The 15,920-nt window shown below is 36.6% G+C and overlaps 1 protein-coding gene across 10 annotated transcripts in view; it reads left to right on the plus strand.

Annotated features, from left to right (window-relative positions):
- The window catches only part of LOC131901657 (POTE ankyrin domain family member A-like), a 186,255-nt gene that overhangs the window by 99,886 nt on the left and 70,449 nt on the right, over window positions 1-15,920 (plus strand). For 9 of the 10 annotated variants that reach the window (XM_059252768.1, XM_059252767.1, XM_059252759.1 and 6 more), the window contains exons 4-8: window positions 1,827-1,933; window positions 2,777-2,914; window positions 4,880-4,938; window positions 11,378-11,408; window positions 13,869-13,941. In XM_059252768.1, coding sequence (XP_059108751.1) covers window positions 1,827-1,933; window positions 2,777-2,914; window positions 4,880-4,938; window positions 11,378-11,408; window positions 13,869-13,941 — 408 coding nt within the window. The remainder of the gene's footprint in view (window positions 1-1,826; window positions 1,934-2,776; window positions 2,915-4,879; window positions 4,939-11,377; window positions 11,409-13,868; window positions 13,942-15,920) is intronic. The other variant, XM_059252763.1, reaches the window with a different exon arrangement.

Genomic DNA, 15,920 nt, shown 5'->3' on the forward strand with positions numbered 1-15,920 from the left:
GCAAAATATAAACCAGAAAGAAAGCAATGCCTTGCCCATCTCTAAAACTTCCATTACACAGATCTGTATGCACTACCTATAGTACAGTACAGTCACTCAGTAAATTGGAGTTAGATGCAATGATGATTAAAATGCAGCAAATACAGAGTATAACAGAGATCCACAACTAGTGAAAATGCAAAGACCAAAGGACCATGGGTGCCTACCACGATCCTATATCTACAATACAATGCCTACACTTAAGTTTCAGGTGACACTGAGAAAGAAAGTTCTAAACAAACAAACAAACAAAAAACTCTGAGTTCCAGTGACCAGGATGACTGTTGCAGAAAAGTGTCTTCTAGATACAAAAGGGATAATTCATCTATGAAATCTTAATAATATGGTTGCCTAAATAAGACGTGCACAAGGAAAACACCAGTTGACATGCAAACACTTGATAGGGGAAACTTCAAAACTACACTCGTAAATAAAGAGTTGCCAATTATCCATAACTGCTGAGAGTAGAATTCAATTTTCTCCAGGGATACACTCTAAACTCCTCAATAGTTTATCTAACCACAGTGGCCATGCTTAAACACACACACTTACACACATGCACATGCACACACATGGACACACAGACACACACAGACACACACACAAACCAACACACATACAGGAAGAGAGAGAGACAGAGGTGGAGGGAAAGAGAAAAGGAGAGGCAGAGACATAAAAAAGAGGCACACAGAGAGTCTGCTCACATTACATGGAACCAGTAGGTTGTACATAATACACATGTGTGTGTGACAGTAATAAGAAACAGGTCCTGAATTTCAGAGGGAGTTAGGGGGAGTTGGAGGAGTGAGGGTGTAGAAACTATGTAAATACAGATCTCATGTAGGAAATTGTCTAAAAATAATATAAATAAAAACATATTAAAAATGTACTGGATTTTTAAACACTAAGACAGTTTTCAACTTGTAACAGGACAGAATACATTTCAAGGTAAGCAATCAAAGATTCTTTGAGTTGGGCGGTGGTGGCACATGCCTTTAATTCCAGCACTTCGGAGGCAGAGACAGGCGGATCTTTGTGAGTTAAAAAAAAAAAAAAAGATTCTTTAATTTCTTACTCATTTTGAGGTCATTTCTTTGGTGACCTGTTCAGAGCAAGAGGCAGACATTGTTACCCTTGGCCCTTCCTGAATGGAGAATCAAGAAGAGGTTCCTCTGTGTCCTCAGCAAATAACACATAATTACAATACTCTGAGAATTGTGCCTGTGAAACAACTTCTGCTGTTGCTGACATTTGCCCCACAGAAGATTTGCCAAACAGTACTTTAGAAATCAGGTTTTAAATACTGGACAATCCCATAGTTTTGTCATCGTCCTTAATTGAATTTTTCTGTTGGGAAATGCTACATCTGCCACATAACTGTCTTTAGAAATACAGGAGAATTTCTGACATAGAAAAGACAATTTTGCTCATCCATGCAACTTAGGATCTAACACCTTTGCCACTGTGTGTCGGTGTGTGTCTCTTCAGATAAACTCTGAGGGGAGAGTGCCATGGCTTCAAAGTACCATGACAACTTCTGTGACAGGAACCACAGGTCCATGGGTGTCACATGAGTTCTGTAATGGACTAGAGGACTTTGTGACAACTGTAGCCATGGTTAGAATATTGCAATCTTGAGGATCTTTAGAAGGTGCATTAGGCTAATAAGGAAAAGTCTACTGCGGTCAAGTCTATGGTAAACATTATAATCACAGGGCTACATATATGATTTTCAGTTTAGTTGTGAAATATGCGGTATTGCGAATGATTAATTGATATCATTACAGGATGGGTTGACCCCTCTGCTGCTAGCACTCCGAGAAAGGAAACACCGCATGGCAGCATACCTAATCACACACGGTGCGAATCTTCACGTATGTGATAAATATCAAAGGTACTACACTTTGCATTTTTAAAACACTACTTGTGTTGAAAATAGTCTAGAATAGTAAAAATCATTCATTTCAAATGTGTTATGGGAATAGATTAGAAAAAGTCAATAAAACATCAGTTACATATCTAAAAAATATCTATTACATGAAATGGTTATGCCAAAGAATGATAGTCAGGTTCATATTCCCTTTCATAATGAGAGGATTTTATATTGATTTTTATTTTGACTGCCATATGATCATATATGAGTTGATAGCATTTATGTTAGATTTTACATTTACAGTGTCAGTTCCAAAGTTTTCAAGTTTGCAATCACACAACCTTGTGAACACCCTTTAATCTTCAAATACTTTTGGTGGTGTGCAGAGAAGGATGATACATGAATGGTAGTTGTACAGTTACATATATGGCATGATATTAGTATCAGGAATTGAAAACATTCATTTTTAACATTAAAATTATTTGATAACATTATTACTATCATTTTACATAAATTGCAATTCCATATTTAACAGTGAATTATATTATAATAGAATAGGAAGGAAATGGTGTTCTTTTTCATATAAAGCTTTCTGTACTTCTGGTCAATTTTCTCTAAACAGTTATTCACCATAAACAATTTAAAATACAAATTCTACTCTATAAAGTATCATAGTGGGCTAAGAAGTTTTCTGCTTGTTTTCTAGTTTTAGCCTTGGACATATTTTAGCAATCTGAACTCTGCTTTCAGGATGCTTAAGGCTACTTAGTTAATGGGCAATTCTACACACAAAGGCCTTATACTTATATGGTAAAATGTATACAGTTCACCATTTAAGTAATTGAATTGCCTCTGCCGTTCTAGAACAACACTCATGTATGCTGTTAGATGGGATTGTGAAAATATGGTTGAAATTTTACTGAAGAAAGGTGTTGATCACCAGTTAAAGGACACATTTGGATGGAGTGCTCTTTATTATGCCATTATGGGGAAACGCAAAACGTAAGTCCAGAAGTTAAAACGCTAATTGAAACTAAATTTAGACATGAAATATTTACCAATGTTGTATTTTAACCAAGCGTGACTTCACTATTTAAATGCTTTTGGAATGGAAGCATTTTAGTCAACTCCACTTGCCATGAGACAAGCAAAGGGATAGATTGGTCAGAATAGCAACGGGTGTGCAAGAGTCTTAATCTCAAGACTGATCTATGATGATGCTGAGAATCACACTCAGGGACTTGAATGTATGAGGTGTTTAGTTTACCACTCAACTTCATGGCTAAAGTCTCTTTTGGAAGCCTTAATATCTTTGTCTTTCAAGATCCCAGCATGCTCTGGTCGTTCCAAAAATAAAGCAATGCATGGCACAGAATTTTAGTTTTTGAGTTACTTCTTTGAATCTAAACATGTGTAGTTTGATAGAAAATCTTCACACTTATCTTCCAAATATTTCATCGAACTTATTACCTGAATGTTCAACAATCTAACATGCTCCCTCAGTCCAAGAAAGTAAAAATTCCTACATATATCAGATAGATATGGCATACATGAGGAAAACTTAGCAAGCATTTATTCATGGGGATTTAATGTGATTACACCTGTCTTTTAGTCCAGTGTTAAATAAAATTGATTATCAGGTTGTACCTACTGATCTGTATCTTTATCATAATAGTTATGGAGCCATGAGGAAAGGGTAGTTGAAAATGCAACTATGTGCTTGAAAATTCAAATTTTCTCCTAATATAACAGTGTTCTCTGGCAGCTAAAACTCTTAAGATTTCTCCAAAGCTGTTGCTAGGCATCTGAACCTTATCACTTATTCAAAGCATTCCAGTATCCTAGAAGACCATCATGGCACGATACTTTGGAGGAGTCTCTCTCTTCAGCCATCAAATGGGTTTGCAGATATACTAAATTATCCCATGAATCCAAGCACTTGCAGAAAGAGGCCAGAGCTTTCTTTCTTTCATAGTAATCTGTAGGCAAGGTTTCCTTTGTATCATCCTCTGTAGCACAATCTGTGTTTGTGACAGATCTCTAGCGCCTTTCCCAGGGAAGATGACAGAAAGTGATTGGCCCACTAAGTGCTTTTTCTGTGAAAAGGAACATTTTTCAAGATACTTGAATCTTTACCTCAAGATTTCAGGATATTTCACAACTCTGTCTCAGAAGGAAGACACTGAATACAATTCTGTGAATCTAAATTATATTAACTGTATTCAGTATTTAAGCCCCATCACAGCCCATGAGTATACTTATAACATGTATAAAAAATGATTTTTGTCTTCCATGTAGGTTGATGGTAAGCATGGCGATTCAGGATCATTATGACAAAACTCAGATCATTGTTTCCTTCTTGGCTAAAGGAAGACCAGCAATAGAGCAACCTATGTCTTGGAATTCATTAGTGTTCTCACCATGGGCTTACTCTTTATTTCAGTAATATCAAATTCTGAATTCTGTAGCATTTGATAATAGGTCCATTCATGAATTACAGAGTGCTTTCATTTAGGATTCTAATCAGATCAAGACTGAGAAGCAAGTTAGATACTGCTTTACTATTTCTGTGCCTGTTTTTAGGTGGTGAAATTTTCATAGCAAACTTATAAACTAAAGTAGGGAAATCCTGAGTTTTGGAAACTTAAGTTGGAGCCTAAGGAAACACTTTCCCAGAGCGAGTATACTTAGGACTCCTACCTATATTAGGGCACTTTCCATCTTGTCAAGATAATCCAGATGATTTGAACCATAGTAAATCTACACCATCTCACTCTATTCTTTCCCTCTAAAATGAGACACTTTGTAAAATCTTTTAGAACTAATAAATTTGAAGGGTATGTCCAGATGACTTGATGGAATCTTGTATTGTCTTTGAAATATCTTAAATATTTAATATATTGATAAATGGTTTTCCATCCATATTAAAATAATAACGTTGTTTACCACCATTTCCATACTTGGCAGAAAAATGGTGATTATTCAGCATGACTTACTCCTCTGGAGACAACAAAATACCTTCACACGTAAGTCTTTTGAAGTTTCCTTCTCTGTAGCCATTCTTTAGATTAAAAATGTTGCATTTAGAATTTTTCAATTCTCTGTAATTAGATATTATTTGGGTACATACCCAAGAATAGTGTAGCTGGATCTTGAGGTGGATCCATAACCAGCTTCTTGAATAATGGCCAAACAGATTTCCATAATGGTTATATGTTTGTACTGCCCTTACCTTTGGGTGAGTGGATGAGTGTTCCCCTTCCACTTCACTCACAAAGAGCAGTTTTTATTTTTAAAATGCATTTAAATTATGATAGAATTAATATCCTTTCCTCCTTTACATTCCTCTCTCCAGCTCCTCCTAGGCAGTTTTAAAAACCAAGTGTCTATTGACGGCTGAATTGTTTAAGAAATTAGTTGTATGAAACTGCTTTGTTAAAAAGTTTCTCAGTTTTGCACCGGAATTACATACTTGCATGTAAAAATATTTTTTAAATTACCATACTGTGATGAGATGCCAGCCTCTCCCCAGCCCACAGCACATTTTAGTGTACTTCATACATTTTTTTTCTAAAAATGTTAACATAGTGTCTACTTCATTAATAGTTCCACTACACTGTATTGTAATTCATTTTATTTGTTTATTTTATTTCATGTGTGAGTGTTTTTGCCTGCATGTACACCAGGCATGTGCATCATGTTCATGTCTGGTGCTTGTGGGAGAGATAAGATGGTGTTGTATTCTTTGGAACTGGAGTTACAGGTGATTGTAAAATACCACATAGGTTCTGAGAGCAGAACACAGGTCCTCTTGAAGAGCAAAACATGCTGTTAACTTCTAAGTTGTCTTCTTAGCTATCCACACACATTATTAAAAAAAACACATTATTTTCTCACAGTAAAAATGAATGCATTGCAGTAAGTGAACACAATTACTTTGTTATACATATCATAGAAAACATGATTTGTATGGCTAAACAAGACACAATATTCAATCCTTTTATGATTTCCTTTCCTGTGTATGTTATTAAAGGAATGTTTTCTTTTCTATAGATTTTAACTAAAGTACAATTAGATCACTTTCCCACTTCCCTTTCTTCCCTCCAGCACTCTCCCCATGCTCCCGCTTCTTCCATGTCCCTGCAGGTCTCAAATTGATAGTCTCTTCTTCCCTTATAATTACTCTTCAATACACACATTCACACACAGAGACACAAATGTGTAACTACAACCTACTGAGTTCAGTTTTCTTGTTTGTAGTTACATGGTTTCAGTGCTGACTACAATTTCATCAGTCAAGCAATTAGGGGTTCCTGTCTGAGAGAGACTCACTATCCCTATCTCAGCAGTCATTAGTTTCCTGCAGTTCCTTGTTCAGGAGCATGGCCCTCGGAGATTCCTCCCTACTTCTTCCTTAGCATGTCTATTGATATTGTCTCTGTTCAGATCTTGTTAATGTAGCCATTTCCATGAGAGACTGTTTCACAGCAGACTTCCTGATGTTTGCAGTCTTTCCATCTGCCTGTTCTGTGATGTTCCCTGAGCTATAGATGCTGGAGTTGAAATGTTGATTTATCAGCTGAGACTGGGATCCCTAGACTCTGCTGATCTCTGCTTCATGTCTACATTCTGGTGTGGGAATCAAGAGAATCTTGATGAAGGAGTCATCTTTATCTTCTCAGAAAAATAGCTATTAGATTCATTAGTTCTTTGCACAGTTTTCTTTTTTTCTATTTAATTCATTTACTTTTTATTATTTCTTACTATCTACTGTTTGGGGGTTTGGTTCGTTCTTGTTTTTTTTCTTCAAATTCTTGACTTGGATCATTAGGTCATTTATTTGTTTATATGCATACTGGAGTTTATTTTGCTGCCAATTTTAACTTTTATGACTCAGTGGTTGCATACTGTACATGGCATTATTTCAATTTTCTGTATTTCTTAAAGTTTCCTTTGTCTCTAGGCATATGCTCTATTTAAGAGGAGCCTCTTTGTGCTGCTGAGTGGAATATATATTCTTTAGTGTTGAGGTAGAATATTTGAGTATTGGTTAGGTCAATTGAATGAAGATGTCATTTAATTCTGAGATTGTATGTATTTGGGCTGGATGACCAATCAATTGGAAAAATCAGTGTTTGCAATCACATAATGTTATTGGGTCTGTGTTGATCTGTGCCTTTTGTTCCATTAGGTTTCTTGTGAAGTTGGGTGCACCTGCGTGTGTGTGTGTGTGTGTGTGTGTGTGTGTGTGTGTGTGTGTGTGTTTGTGTGTGTGTGTGTAAGTATTCTATTTTGTATTTGTTGATACTTTAATTAGTATGAAGTGCACATCTTTGTCTCTTCTGCTTCATTTTAGTTTGAAAATGATTTTTCGGGTACTAGGATGCCGATACCTGCTTGCTTCCTGACAGTGTTTGCTTAGAATACATTTTGAGAATACATTTTGCATCCATTCATTGTAAGAGGGTGCTTGACTTTTAAACTAAGATGGGATTTTTCATAGACAATAGATAGTTGGATTTTTTTTCTTAATTTGTTTAGGTAGCCTTTGTCTTTTGACTGGAGTGTTGAGGCCATTGATATCTGGATTCGTTATTGAAAGTTGTACCTAGATTGCAGTGTTTTATTTTCCTGTTGTTTTGTGTTGTTAGATGCCCTTTGTATTTCCTTAAATTATAGCGTTGCTTGTTTTCTTTCTAAAAGTCTCCTCTCACACTTACTCCTCTCTTCAGTTAGAAGTATTACATTTAGTAGTCTGTTTAGAATTTATTATTTGCTATGACTGTTTCAGGCTGCTTGTATCATGGAAGTGTTTCCTCTTCAGCTATGGCAGACAGATTCACTGGGCACACGAGTCCTGGTTGACATGCATGGACTTGTAGTATTTGAAGTTTATTGCTTCAGGCTCTTCTGCTTTTCAGAGTTTTATTTGATAATTCAGCTGTTGCCCTGGGCATGTTCATTTCCAAATGACTTGTATACTTTCTTTTCTTAAGCTTTCAATATTTTTCCTAGTCTTGTATATTTGGTGGTGTTACTATTATATGCTTTGGAGTTTTCTTTTTCTGATCTTGTCTGGTTGGGGTTTTGTTTGATTCTTGTATCAGTGTGTGTATATATTTCCTTACTTGGATGAAGAATTCCTCTGTGATCTTTCTATTAATCTTGTCTATGCTATTGATTGAGAATACTGTTTCCTCATGTATGCCAATAGAATTCAAAGATGTGAGCCTTTGATAGTATCTCAAATTTCTTTCCTGGTCTTCTAGCATGGTTTTTTTCTTTTTTTATATTATTTGCTAATTAATTATAGATTTTCTACTTTTTCTTTACATTCTCATATTCTATTTTTTGTTTGGTTTGTTATATTGGTAAGGTTTTTCTCTGAACTTTCTAATTGGCATGCTGAAATTTTCAGTATTATATCTATTGCAGCCATTGATCTGGACCTAGTCTTCTGTGTATGGTGACAGCCACAAACAAAAAATGTGGGGGCAGCACAGGGAAGAAGTGACTTACCCAGAAAAGGTTGTGATATATTGTGTACTCTAATAAAATTTGCTTGAAGGTAAGAGGACAGAACAAGCCACTAGATTAAATATAGAGGCCAGACAGTGGTGCCACACATCTTTCATCCTAGCACTCGGGAGGCAGAGATCCATCTGGATCTCTGTGAGTTATATCCACCTTGGACTACATGAGATTTAATCAGTCTAGGAGAGAAAGAGAGGCAAGCAGTGGTGGCACCAACCCTTAATCCCATTACTGGGAAGTCACATGCCTTTAATCCCAACACTAGGAAGGAAGTGATGGCTGGGTGGAGAAAGGTATATAAGGCATGAGGAGACAGGAACTAAAGGCTTTTTGGCTGGAACCCCTTTTGTCTAGAGGCTTTTCAGCTGGAGCGCTTTCAGCTGAGGACTCAGAGGCATTCAGTCAGAGGATTCCTGGAGTTGGCGAGGTTAGACTTGGCTATGACTTGTTTCTTTGTCTCTCTGATCTTTCAGCATTTTCCCCAATATCTGGCTCCATTTTTTAATTAAAATAACATTTAGGATTCCTGCAACAGAGGGTTCACAGCTTTGGGTCTGGAATAGGATTGTTGGCTTCCAGAGAAAATGAAGTAGCCACCTAGCTAGCAAAGGTAGCTAGGAAACATGGAGGCCATGCCTGCTGCATTTCTTAAGCAAGGCATGTGGGTTTGGAGATAGTAGTAGGGGATAATAGGATGGGAAATGGAAAAAGAGAATTGCCCAACAATGGTGGCTCACAAACAAAGAGGGTTGTCAGCTTGGATCTGGAGCAGGTGTGAGTTTACTGATGGCAGTTTTTGGGGGGTGACAGACCAAAAGAGACTTATTCAATAAAGGTGGCACAAAACCTAAAATAATGGTAATTTTGTATTCAAATTCTTCCATTTAAACAAATACATCATATAGTGTTACTGAAATGTTTATATACACGGTGATTACTTCTGGCTCTACTGTATGGCAATGGTCTGGTTCCTAAATGTATAATTAGAAATTAATATTCTTATCTGTGAGGTGTTGAACTCAAGGTTTCATACTTTAAGAAGGAGGTGCTCTATGTATTTGCTACTCCAATGACCCTATTTTTATTTTTATTTTTGTTTATTTTTGTCTTCCTGCTTTGTGTTGCCAAACTGACTCTTGACTGCCAAAAGGCAATCTCCGGAGGTCATACTTTTCCAAACTGTAGTCAAGTCTTTCACATGGCTTTTTCCCATATGCAGTAACCTTTAGAATGTGAATGCTGTAGATGAAGCAAATAATGAACCTCTTCTTTGGGGAAAAAAAGAAGAAACTAGTCTACTAATTCCAGATTTAAATTCTGTTTTTATTGTGAGTCGTTAATATCTATAGTGCTTATCAGTAAATATGAAGCCACTCATACACCAGAGAATATTTGACTATCCATCCACAATCCCGTTTTATCTTTTACCCTATTTTTGCAAGACAGGTGCTCTGCCACTTGGGCACATTTCTAGTCTTCATTTTCCATGGGAAGATACTTTCTCAAGGGTAATGTCAATAGGATCTCACCATGTGTTGTCTTTCTTATTTTATATAAAAGGAGAACTGTAGACAAAATTCTAAATGGTCTTAGTAAATAAGAAACACAGAGCCAACTACAGAGTTAAAAGTTGAAGAGATCAGAGCACTAGTGAAGAGCCAAGACAGCCTTATCTTAATACCTAGCTGCTGTCTCTTCTCTAGAGAGAGAGACCTTCTTCCTGTGTGACTTGTCTTTTTATTGCCTTTCTGTTCTGCCTTCTCATTGGCTCTAAACCCAACCACATGACTTCCCTGTCACTGCCCATCTATACAGACCTCCAGGTCTCTATGGTTGGTACTGGGATTAAAGGTTCAGGTCACCACTCCTTGGCTGTGTCCTTGATCACACAGAGACTCTACCTGCCATGGGATTGGGTTAAGGGTATGTGCCACCACCACCTGACTTCTGCTTAGTGGCTCGGTTTTACTTCTGATCTCCAGGCATCTTTATTAACATACAAATAAAATCGCATTTCAGCACAAATAAAATACCACCATAGGGAACTAGGTTTCTATCCCAGTAGAAAGATCTTAAGTGAGTTATTAAGTGATATATATGTAGATACCTACATATGGATTTATAGTTTTATAATAAACAAACCTCCAAAGCAACTTTCTCTGACCTAGCCTTCCTAGTACATACTTTTAATCTTCTGTATTTTAGCCATGTGCAGAATAGATATATTCTTTAGGAGGGGATCTTACCAGTAGTTATGTCCAAAGGTGACAATAGCAATTGAGGTTCTACCTTATTGCATCATAGGTAAGAATGAAAACTATAGCCAGATCTAAAAGAGCTCATTAGAACCTAATCACAGAGGAGATCGGGAGGGTGGGCAGCATTGATTTCACCTTACCTCTCTTTTCTGATACCTTGCAAGTCTTTATGAGAAACCTTGTCCAGATAGGTTTCCATAATTTTAGGGGAGATTGATAAGTACAATGATCATTGCCTCAGGTTCTCTCTGATAGGTTGTTTCATCCCTACCTAAAGGATTGCAGCCGTGTATCTGGGGAATATTTGTTGTGTTATAACAAAATATTTATGCTGTCTTCAAATTGATCCTGGTACCATTCTTCCAGAAAACTACTCTCTTTGCTATTTATTTATGATAGGCACTGATTCTGGCAACGGCACTATTTGCCATTAGTTGGACTTGTTGTCAGTATACATGGTCACCTACTTTGAGGTATCAAATGCTGATAATTTCTTTCATTCTTTTATTCAATAAATCCAAAGGAGGTGAAGATTTCCTGATGCATTTGTTATGTTCCAGTACCATAGTTATTATTTACCCTAGAAGATTTTTTACTCTAGAAGATTTACCCTACGGTATTTTATAGACTAATATAATCGACTGAAATATGTCTACTTTTCATTCAATTATAGGAAATCAGCCTGAAGATGTCTTTTTATCGGGGTAAGATTTTAAGGTCTTTGAATATGAATGTTAACTTATAATTAGAACCAGGGAAAAGAACTAATGTTTATTGAATATTGTGTTCTTCACTGATTCCATCTGATTTATTTAGTGTCCATGATGTATTAATATAATCATATGTTTTAAAGCTTTTATATCCTTGTGACTAAGTGTCTTACTACTTTAGCAAAGGTCATCCAGAGAGTTTGATTAATTCTATGAATCCCATAGGTAACAAGTTGCCAGCTCTTGACTGAACTGTCAGCCTGTGCACTCTCTTGTTCCTGTGACTACATTGAGATGATCTCATGTAGAAAGCCAGTTTTCCTTATGTGTCAACTCTGGATTAGAGTTTTCCTGAGAAACCTATCTATAACTCCATAGTTTTTCTTTTGAAAGTTGTTCTTAGATACTACATTGCTATCAAGATTGGAGGGGGAAACCTCTCTTTATTGTGTCTGTAGTGCCATAGGTTTGAAATGAGCAAGATGACAGAAGGCTTGGAATTACATTATTGGAATGGTAGTCCATGTGCACATATACCATGTTATGTTGATACAACTGAGCATCTATTTAAGAGACGTTATGAACTTATACTCAGTTTTGTTTTCTCTTCAAACTACTGGACTGCCTGGGTACAGGAGAGTTTTTTTTCTCATTTTATCAAGTCTTTGTTTCCCCATGACACTAAGCATTTTGAAATTTTTTACTGTACATTGATTTTTCCTCATGTTTCTTGACCTATAGTTTAGAATTTTTGACTGCCAGGTACTGCTCCTTGTTTTATTAGAAAATCTCAGATCTGAAAAATTTGTAGTTTTTAAGGAATTTTGAAAACTAATAAAAATATCCTGAGCACAGAAAACTAGATCCAACGTTATACATAAACAGTTGCTCTGAGGGAGAAGCCAAAACTAAAACACAGTATTCTATGGAGGTGGAAATACAAATGGCCCAATTTAGATTCCCATGCATTCCTTCACTAAAAGACCAGTCCTTACTGACCAGTATTTGATTGAGAATTTCTGTAGGAAAATATGGGAATGAGTCAAGTGTTCCAAGAATGGCATTAAAAGTAGCCTAATGGTGGATGATTTGAATGACTTTAACAGGGGAAGGGCAATTTCGAAAGGAAAATCATGGAGGCCAATAGGACTAAGAGTTTGGCCTCGTGATTAGTTTTTTAAAGACAATAAAGTTATTTACATAGACACAGGATGGTGAAAATCATCTGGGAATGGATAGGGTTGAACGTAATTTGGAAACTATATTACCTTTTGTGCTTAATTGATAGAAATGACAAATAGATTCTTCTGTTGAAACTTACTTGAGCAACCTGAAGTCTTTATAGAAAATGGGAATGTGGTATCACAGAGGGTGGGCTAGAGAATGTTCAGAACCAAGGGCTGAAATGAAAAATATCTGTGATCCACTGCCACTGCTTCTTTTCCTGTTACCTTTGCCAAATTCCTGTCCTTTTCAGATTGGAATTGCAGAACATAATCATAGAATTTTGTAATATATCTAGGCTTGGGATGTGTGTTGCTGACCCTCCATTTAGCTTATTTGCCTGAACCAGGGAACTAGCTGTCTTTCAGGTTCTTTGAGCCTGTACTTTCAGGAATCTGCACCTTCCTGGGATGAATATTGAAAGGCCAGAGAGCATCACTGAAGACTGCAAAAGAGGGAACGAGGAGTGGTATCCTATATAAGGAAGACATCTAGAGAACATAGAGGGAAACAGAGGCAAAAGTCCCAGGGATCTGCTTTTCCAGAAGTCTCTGCCATCAACCGAGCACATATGAAGGTTTTTAAGTGCTTGGTAGTTTTTGAATCAGCCTCTACCAATGTAATAACTGAATTATTACATTTTAATGTTTGAACACCCATGATAAGAGGATTTCAAACCTCAATGTGCACATTTGTTTGTTCACTTATAACTTTAATGTTCAAGGATTTCACATCTTTTTCATGACTTTATTAGTTGTTTTACAATGAATGGATGTGATGGTTTCCTTTCAATGGGTATTTTCCATGCTCAAGAATGAAGGTTGCCATTTAGTAGTTATATAGTTTTATGCTTTATTAATAGAGTAGAATGAGGACACTATTGTTTTGCTTTATTTGGGGCTATTACCTTTATTTAAATTAATGATTAAAGTATGTGAGCAATTCATTGTAATTTGCATGCAATCATCAGGACAGTTTTCAAAACAAATGATTTTCAGGTTCCACAAATATATTGACTGACACTATTTGATGTGGAACCATGTGTAACTCTTTCTTGACAAATGCAGAGATTAGGAGAAGTGGAGACAGAAATTAACAGCTGAACAAATTTTATAAAACAGATGTCTAATAACAACAGAAACACCATCTGCTATTCAAATAACTAAACATTCAGGACAAATGCTTTTGTCCACTACTCACTTATTTGTTGTTGTGTGTTTTGCTTCAAAGACATCACTTTGAATCTGAGTCACTGATTTCCGTGTGTGCAACAATGGAGGACACAGCTAATTTGAAAACTCAGGTAATCAATGCCTTCTTGAGGTAAATTCTTGTGCTGAATTTCTTCTTTGTGGAGTTTGAAATGGTATAATAGAGCAGTTGTCAAAATGTCATCACTTTAGATAAAAAATTGGCTAGAATTTTGTTTTATAAAATTATGACAATATTACTATATTGATGGTGAAAAGTACCAAAACATAATAATTACTTTAAGGTTCTGAAAGCCAAAAATGAGATAAGAAATAAGTAATCACAGAAAAATTAGTTTGTATAGTTTTACCACAGTGGAGGGAATTTGAAATTTGGGAATATTTGGACAAATAAACATTAGTAGTTTTATTTTTATTTCTTATAGCATGACTTACATAATTTTCAGGCTTCTCTAAATATGTAGACTAACCTATTCATTGTGTTACTTAAGGTAGCCTACATATCCAACCCATGTATTGAAGGGCACAGAAATTAGCATTAGTTTTTAAAGTACCTTTTAAAAAATCTTTTACTCATGATACTAACTTTTAAAAACTGTTAACTGGATGTCAACTACGTGTTAACTGGATGTCAACATGCAGAAGACTGCGTATAGATCCCTATCTGTCTCCATGCACTGAACTCAAGTCCAAGTGGATCCAAGACCTCAACATAAATCCAGTTACACTGAACTTGAGAAGAGAAAGTAGGAAGTAGCCTAGAATGCATTGGCACAGGAGACCACTTCCTAAATATAACACCAGTAGCACAGACACTGAGAGAAACAATTAATAAATGGGACTTCCTGAAACTGAGAAGCTTTTGTAGGGCAAAGGACACAGTCAATAAGACAAAATGACAGCCTACAGAATGGGAAAAGATCTTTACCAACCCCACCTGACATCTGACAGAGGGCTGATCTCCAAAGTATATAAAAGAATTCAATAAACTAGACATCAAAATTCCAAACAATCCAATTAAATGGGCTACAGGCCTAAACAGAGAATTCTCAACAGAAGAATCTCAAATGGCCAAAGGACTTTTAAGAAATTGCTCAACATCCTTAGCCATCAGGGAAATACAAATCAAAATAACTCTGAGATACCATCTTACACCTGTCAGAATGGCTATGATAAAAAACACTGAAGACAGCTTATGTTGGAGAGGATGTGGAGGAAGGGGAACACTCCTCCACTGTTGGTGGGAGTGCAAACTGGTACAGCCACTTTGGAAATCAGTATGGTGGTTTCTTAGAAAATTGGGAGTCAGTCTTCTTCAATACCCAGCTATGCCACTCTTGGGCATATACCCAAGGAATGCTCAATCATACCACAAGGACACAAGCTCAACTATGTTCATAGCATCATTATTCATAATAGCCAGAAACTGGAAACAATCTAAATGCCCCTCAGGTGAAGAATGGATAAAGAAAATGTGGTACATACACACAATGGAGTACTAGTCAGCAGTAAAAACAATGATATTATTAAACTTGCAAGCAAATGGATGAAAACCCAGACTCAAGAGGAAAAATATGGTATGTACTCACTCATAAATGGATATTAAATGTAAAGCAAAGAATAACCAGACTACAACCCACAACTCCAAAGAAGCTGGCTAACAAGGAAGACCCTATAGATCAAACAGTGAAGGCGAAATAGATGAGATCAACATGAGCAAACTGAGGGTGAGGGGGAGTAATGGAGGGCAAGGAATGGGGGATGAGAACATAAGGCAATGGGAGGTTTGAGCTGGAACAGGGACAGAATGGGATAGCAAGGAAAGAGATACCATGATAAATGAAGACATCATGGGAACAGGGAGAAACAGAGTGCTAGGGAAGTTCCCAGGAATCCACAAGGATGACCCCACCTTAGACTACTAGCAATTGTTGAGAGTGTGCCTGATCTGGCCTACTCTGATAATCAGATTAGTGAATACCGTAACTGTCATCATAGAGCCTTCATCCAGTAACTGATGGAAGCAGATGCAGAGATCCATGGCCAAGCACCAGACCAAGCTCCAGTAGTT

Source organism: Peromyscus eremicus, unplaced genomic scaffold, assembly GCF_949786415.1.
Source record: "Peromyscus eremicus unplaced genomic scaffold, PerEre_H2_v1 PerEre#2#unplaced_182, whole genome shotgun sequence".
NCBI lineage: Eukaryota > Metazoa > Chordata > Mammalia > Rodentia > Cricetidae > Peromyscus > Peromyscus eremicus.